Source organism: Scylla paramamosain, unplaced genomic scaffold (assembly GCF_035594125.1).
Source record: "Scylla paramamosain isolate STU-SP2022 unplaced genomic scaffold, ASM3559412v1 Contig20, whole genome shotgun sequence".
NCBI classification, from domain to species: domain Eukaryota; kingdom Metazoa; phylum Arthropoda; class Malacostraca; order Decapoda; family Portunidae; genus Scylla; species Scylla paramamosain.
In genome coordinates, this window is record NW_026973685.1 from 615,035 (window position 1) to 622,941 (window position 7,907).

The following is a 7,907-nucleotide window of genomic DNA, read 5'->3' on the forward strand; positions in this document are numbered from 1 at the left end:
GCTAGTTTTATGCTATCTTTTCCTTCTTATCTTGTCTTCTACTTGAGTCTTTCTCTCGACTATCATTCGAACGATAGTTAACACTTTACTATAATTCTATATACAGTTGTTAAAGATGCGTTATCAGTTGTTTCAGGGTAAATCAACACTAGCAAATTACTGTTATATCGCAACATGTTCTATCACAGCGCTAGGAGACCTCACCTGTATAACACAGCAATACTCCTCGGTCCTCACTCGTTTCAGTAACCTATTCTTGAAGTGTTGTGCCGTTTTCTTTTTCTTTCCCGTACACAATTTATGCAGATGACTTTGTAGGTAAGGCGGGTACTGGGAGCCATAAAACAAGATTGATAGTAATAGCATTTTGCAAACTCCTACTACAAGTGTCTCAAGGCGAATCTGGTCACAAAAAAGTAGCAAATAGTTCCCTAGAGCATTACACGGTGCTCGTAAATTCAGATGTGCGTTGGGGATTGCTTACTGGCGGCTGTGAGAATGTTGCCAGGTGTGTGAGGGAGCGCAGGCAAGCCAGGAACTAGTGTGATCAAGTCGTGGTGTCATGCGACAAGATGGGAGTGAAAGTATGCATATAACTCACTACCATTGGTTACTCTCTCTCTCTCTCTCTCTCTCTCTCTCTCTCTCTCTCTCTCTCTCTCTCTCTCTCTCTCTCTCTCTCTTCAAATTCCTTTTAAGATATCGAAAAAATGCCTTAATTAAGACGATAAACCCCAGATTATCTCTTGTTTAAAGGAAACTTGAATAGTAAAATAATATCTTGTATACTTTTTTAACCAACAATATTTGAATAGCGATATATTGACTGACTGCAGTGCCACCGAGAGTACGAGTTTGTGTCACAATGACAGACAAACAGTCGATGTTACTGCAGTCACAAACAAAACACTAAAAATATGAAGTAAAATATCCGGGTATTTACATCATTCACCTACATAAACCTTCCCCATGCACTGATATATTTACTGTTATCGTTTCCAGTTGATTATTAAAAATATCTGTTCTTTAAATCGTAAACATATTTTCACTATTCCACTTTCTTCATAAAGACTCCCATCAATGCAATGGTTTTCATATCATACTTTTAAAAATGATCAAGTGTTGAGTTTATAGACATATACTGAAGAACTACCTTTTTAAGAAGGAAATATATCGTTCCTGAGTAATCATAACAATGGAATAGCGATGCAGCGTTCCTTGTGCTGTGACTCTGGCTGCGAACACTGAGCACTGACACTTGACCGCAAAAAACTGCAGAATATGTAGTCCTTATTGGAAAGAACACACAACTAGAACCGACGACCGTGCCATGAGGCCGAATCGGAGCTTGTCACGTGCATAGTGTGTGAGGCGGGAGGCGGAGAACAGAGAAAGGAACCAGAAGGCGGGAAGGGGTAGGGAGGAGACAGAGGGCGGGGAACTGGAGGCAGGAAGGTGGCTGCAAAAAGGATCACAACGCGGACATGGAGCTTCTCCTCGTCCTGCTTGCATAATGGAAGTGATCATTGAGACACCGCCTTTGTTCGCGATGACAATGTGGACACTCTTATTAAATCATCCTTCTCAAGACGACGCTGCGAGACTCAGCCATTGTTTTCGTTCAAGACGTCTTAATGATTTTTTTAAAGTATCAGGAGGCTGACCAAGGCCGCGGAAATGAGTATAAAAAAAAGAAAAATCCATAGAAATTTCTAACATTAGATTTAGTAAGGAAAGGTAGATCGCCAGTGTACCGTCCTTTACGGAATCCATACTAACAAGAAAAAAAAAGAAAAGTTTGAGAACAGTGAGGTGCTTCAGTTTTCTATTGGGAATTGACCAGACAGGCTTTAGGAAGGCAAGAAATTAAGGTAACGGGACATCAGTTTGGAGGTCTGGAGCGGTCGCCTTTTTTTAGGAAAAAGTTGAATGTGGACAGATCTCCAGCAACGAAGAAATGCTGATCGACAGAAGGAAAAGGCTGACCACGCAAGGAGCAAACACGGAAACACAATTACAGAGAACAATAAGACGGATCTATCAAGCTTTCCGGGGATCAAGGCCAGAGAGGAAATAGAAAACATAATTATAAAGATTTTCTATGTCAGACATGATATTCTGAAGGTTTAGGGATGGAGGAACAATCACAGAATCATCCAGTCTGGAATTATCAGGAAATGCCTGAGAGGAGTTTGATATATTAAGACATCTCGGAACCGTAATCAAAGGACAGTTCGACACGACGAAGTTCATGGTTTACTTAGAGAGTTAGATATTTAGTTAGTTACTTAGTGAATGTCTGCCTGCATGTCTGTCTGTCTTTCTCATATATATATCACAATAAAGTTTTAACATAAAATTACCAGATTCCACAATAAAAATGCAAAAAATTGAAAGGATTCTTAACAAAATTACAATTCCGTAATAACTACTAATAGATCAGAGTCATTAGAATAATTGGAACGAGTGTGGCTGAAAAAAAAATATATATAGAGAGAGAGGCTTAGTTTGAGTGGTGTGAAGGACTGAGAGAGAGAGAGAGAGAGAGAGAGAGAGAGAGAGAGAGAGAGAGAGAGAGAGAGAGAGAGAGAGACGACACTCGGTAAGGAATCGACTTACCAAATTGCTCTCTCTCTCTCTCTCTCTCTCTCTCTCTCTCTCTCTCTCTCTCTCTCTCTCTCTCTCTCTCTCTCTCTCTCTGTGTGTGTGTGTGTGTGTGTGTGTGTGTGTGTGTGTGTGTTGCAGTTTGTGTGCCGTAGTTTGTGTTTGTGTATGTGTTGGTGTTGGTTTTGGTGTGCGTTCACTGGCGGATATGAAATTACCAATGCAAGGTCACCACGTCATTGGGATGGGTCGCTGGGGAGGGAGGATTCGTCCTACTGTGCAGAATAGAACACTTAGCCAAGATTCCCTCGTCTTAAGGGGAAATTCGTGTCGAAACCGAGAAGAAGAAAATCCTGCGTCGTTACTGTGGGACTTGGTTCGTTATCGTGAAAGCCACTTAACTGTTGTCGGCGACCTTACATTAACAGCATTGATAATCTAACACACACACACACACACACACACACACACACACACACACACACACACACACTAAACTATTACTACTACTACTACTACTACAACACCAACTACTACTACTACTACTACTACTAATAATAATAATAACAATAATAATATTAATAATAATGATAATAATAATAATAATAATAATAATAATAATAGTAATAATAATAACAATAATACTTTAAGTCCTGGCTTTGCGATGAGATTGGGGAGTCCAATACTAAATGTTTAAATATCAGCCTCAGATCTGCAGTGCGGCGGGGGGGTTACACACACACACACACACACACACACACACACACACACACACACACACACACACAAACAACACTTGCCTCGTGAGCGCCGTGGATGAAATGTTTTAGAAAGCCTCCACTTAACTAGCATCACGGAAACATTAAGGAGGAATAACGTTAATGCGAATAAGCATAATTTTTGTTATGTTGGCGACGCTCAGCAGGAAATGTTTCGTCGTAGTAATGTAGCTTCTTGATGCATTAATATGAACAAATGTTTTATTCCAATCGTACTTAACATTACTGTGCGACATAAAGTTTCATGTAATAATAATAATAATAATAATAATAATAATAATAATAATAATAATAATAATAATAAATGATTTTCACACCGGACTATTATGCTTTTCTGAAGACTATAGAGGTAAATGTTTCAGTTAGTCACAACGAAATTTATTGCCCTCATTTGGTACCGAAACCTAAGATTTTGAGACGAGGTTCATGGACTATTTCGTCATCGTATTCGTAAACGTTTATGGTCTCTCATCAGGAATAATGTTCAAAGGATAAATATACATACGAATATGATTATACTGTTAATGTTTTTTTACTTGTGACGAAGAATCTTTGTTAAAATATCAGCACAATCAAGAACTGTTTCAAAAGGGAGGTTTAAAGACATTTCTTATAAATTCGGATCTTTTTCAACCTTTTTTGTTACCCTTGACCGAGAAGAAAACACCCTTAGAAATCCCTAAGGACATTCAGACCAATCAAGGTAAAACGCCAGAATGTTTAAGAATACAAAATGTGTGTGTGTGTGTGTGTGTGTGTGTGTGTGTGTGTGTGTGTGTGTGTGTGTGTGTGTGTTTAACGTCCTGGAACATTGTTTTTGGTGACCCTAGTGGACAACCTCTGAGGACGATGGTTTTTATTCCTACTTAAATTCCGCGACATTTCCTTCCTTCCTGAGTCCTGAAAATAATCGTTACGGAAAAAAAATGGTTATAGTCAGTATTTCTTTCCTTTTCTTTGTTCCTATTTGTTCTCTTTTTACACGAGGTTGAGTCTGGTCACCAAGTAAACCATACCATAAAAAGTACGTTTAGTCGTCAGGTTCTCATAAGATAAACAATAAATTTTACTTTTGATGAGAGCCAATTAAGCCTCCCTCATGTTCCTCTTCATTACTGGTCTCTTCTCTTCTCTCTTCTTCCAAAATCGATACATTATTTGTTTAGTTTCAGTGTTTTCCTCCTCAAACAATAGTCTCCCCAATATTTGATTTTCTTCTGGATAAGGTTGTCGGAATAATGTCGATAGCAAGACAACACAGTGCATAATCTACCATCCTCCCTCTTCTGCTATGTTTTTTGGAGATATTTCGATTGCAAGCAACACATTACATAACCTTCCCGTCTCTGCTTCTGGATACGATTGTTGGAGTAATGTCAATAGCAAAACAACGCACTTCGTAACCTACCATTCCCTCTCCTCTGCCTCCCAGGCCAGCGTCGCTTCTCAAGGGACCTCCCATCACCCTGACAGACACACTCGCCCGTCCCTCACCCGCCCGTCTGCTACCAACACTTAAGCCTCAGACACCAGCTGCTCCCCGCCCCCCACAAACCTGAAGGCCTGTCTAGACGCTGCCACTTATCTCTTTCCCTCGCATCACCAGCTTTACTCCTTTATCTCTCTGTCTGTCCTCTCTCACCTCACCTATCCTTCCTTGTCCCACTTCACTCACGTAGTCAGTCTCTTCTTCCTGTACTCTAGTCTTCTCTCCTCACTTCACAAACTTTTCTCATATATATATATATATATATATATATATATATATATATATATATATATATATATATATATATATATATATATATATATATATATACTCTCTAATCTCATTTATCCTTTCTTCCCTCTCACTTCAGATACCTAGCCTAGCTCTTCTTCTCCAACTCCACTCTCTTCCTCCCTCACTTTACTAACATTTTCTCCTTTTTTCTTTGTTCCCTGTCACCTCACCTACCTTTTCTTACCTCACTTCCGCCACCAAACGAGCCCCCCCTTCCCTACTCTGCTCATCTTTCATCATTTCACCAGTCACTTCCTCTCAGTTTTTCTTTTCTCATCTCTTTTCCTCAGCTGCTTCCTATTATAACAAGTTACATAAGGTATATTACTACTATTACTACTACTACTACTCCTACTACTACTACTATTACTACTACTACTACTACTACCACTAGTACCACCATGGTACTGGTGGGCCCTCTAAATTGACTGAGTGATACAGTACATGGATTCATTCAGTACTTCACTCATTTCACTGGCACACCTCCACACCTCCTTCCTGTGTTCCTCGCCTGGGTGCCTTCTCCCCTTGCCCTGTCACTCCCCGAGCACTGCAAGGCGTCATGGATCTATCTCCATAATCTGGCTCTGAATAATAATAATAATAATAATAATAATAATAGTATTGATAAACTTATCACAACTTCTCCCGTAATATTTTTGGTGAGAAACATTCAAAGAAAAAAGGAAAACAGTACAGCTTTGGAACAACACACCTGTGGGGAAATCAGCACTCTATACTCACAGTTCCTCTTATCTCACTAATTTTCAGTACATCGACCATTCACATTAGACCAGGGGTGTCAAACTCATTTATCCCAAGGGGCCAGATTTCACCTTCACATTCAATGTGCGGGCCAGATAATCACGTATGACCATAATAATATTAATAATAATAATAATAATAATAATAATAATAATAATAATAATAATAATAATAATAATAATAATAGGTAATTATATAATAATAATAATAATAATAATAATAATAATAATAATAATAATAATAATAATAATAATATATTCTACCTTCACTCGCGTTTGCACACACGTAACCAAAAGATAAACCAGTAAAGAAAAGGAAGCATCATTTACCTTAATTCCTGGTCGTGCTGCTCCCAGAAACTTGGCACCTCTTGGTCTGTACAAGTTCGTCTATGTTTGGCGCCAGAGACTGAGCAATGGCTACTTTCAGTGTTGAGTTGAGGTGTTCATTAGTGAGCCGAGACCTGAGTCCAGACTTGTTCAAGTTCATCAGTGAGAAGAGTTGCTCACAGACATAGGTACTGCCGAACATTGACATAATCTTTGATGCCAAACATTTGATTCGAGGATATCTTGGCCCAACATATTGATAGAATGTACCAATATCAACACTTGAGAACTTTTCCTTCAACGCAGAATCGCACTGAAGATCAATTAGTTCTAACTGAATATCCTCTGGTGTCTCATCAGGATTTGCAGCGAAAGGATTTCGAAAGATCGAGAAATCACTCTCAAGGTTCTTTAAGTCTGCAAATCTTTCTCCAAATTCGTTCAGTAACTTGGAAATCATGTTGCAGTACTTTTCTCTGCTGATAATTCCACGAAACTCAGGTGTGCTTTGCAATGATTTCAGTGTAGGAAAGTGTGCAGCATTATTCGCTGCTAGTTGACGTTCAAAAAGTTTGAGCTTCACCTCAAAAGCACGAATGGACTCATGCATGTCTGTCACCAATTTATTGCGACCTTGCAGTCTTGTATTGAGCAAATTCAAGTGTTCTGTCATATCTACCATGAAGGCTAAATCTTGAAGCCAATCATAGTCTTTCAGTTCCTGGACATTTCTTCCTTTGTTATGCATGAAACTTTGTATTTCACTTCTTAATTCATAAAAGCGCTTCAGCACAATTCCCCGGCTTAACCAACGAACATCAGTGTGATAAGGCAGACCGTGAGAGTGAGTTTCCTCCAATAGGCAGTTGAACTGTCTGTGGTTCAGACCTCGCGCTCGTATAAAGTTTACTGCCTTGACAACAACATCCATAACGTGATCCATCTTTAATATTTTACTGCAAAGCACTTCCCTGTGAATTATGCAATGAACACTGTGAATTTGATGGTCTGAATTCAGGGTGAGTAGTTTTTCCTTTAACTTTGCTGTCACGCCAGCCTTTCTACCAACCATTTGAGATGCTCCATCTGTTGTCAGACTCACAGTTTTCTTCCAGTCAACACCTATCCTATCAAGTGCACCAGTCAAACTCACAAATATATCATCCCCTGTTGTTGTTCCTTTCATTGGTACTAATTCCACAAATTCTTCAGTTACCTGCATATTTTCATCAACACTACGTATGAACACTGCTAGTTGAGCTATGTCAGTAATGTCTGTACTTTCATCGATTGCTACAGAAAATGCTACAAATTTAGCAACTTTTTCTTTGAGCTGACTATTAAGATTTTCTGACAGTTCATTTACTCTTTCTGCAACTGTATTTCTTGAAAGGCTTATGTTTGCAAATGATCTACGTTTTTCAGGGCAAATATCTTCTGCGGCCATCATCATGCATTTCTTTATAAAGTCCCCTTCTGAAAATGGTTTCGATGACACAGCTATTTCCCGTGCAATCCTATAACTTGCCCGTACTGCAGTGTCACTGGCTTCATGAACACGCTGATACACTGACTGCTGCCTTTTGAGAGACTGTTCTAGCGTCTTTACTTTTTCTTCACGAAGTTTTCCACTATACACATCATACT

The 7,907-nt window shown here is 39.1% G+C and overlaps 1 protein-coding gene across 1 annotated transcript; it reads right to left on the reverse strand.

The window, feature by feature from the left end:
• Positions 1–6,261: 6,261 nt before the first annotated feature.
• LOC135097454 (general transcription factor II-I repeat domain-containing protein 2A-like) lies at positions 6,262–6,870 on the reverse strand. Its single transcript, XM_063999359.1, has one exon. It carries the CDS (start codon positions 6,868–6,870, stop codon positions 6,262–6,264), a length of 609 nt encoding a protein of 202 aa, XP_063855429.1.
• Positions 6,871–7,907: the final 1,037 nt, after the last annotated feature.

Bases quoted from the DNA above. Each gene is read 5' to 3' on its own strand.
- LOC135097454 (XM_063999359.1), bottom strand. From the start codon at position 6,870: ATGCATGAGTCCATTCGTGCTTTTGAGGTGAAGCTCAAACTTTTTGAA.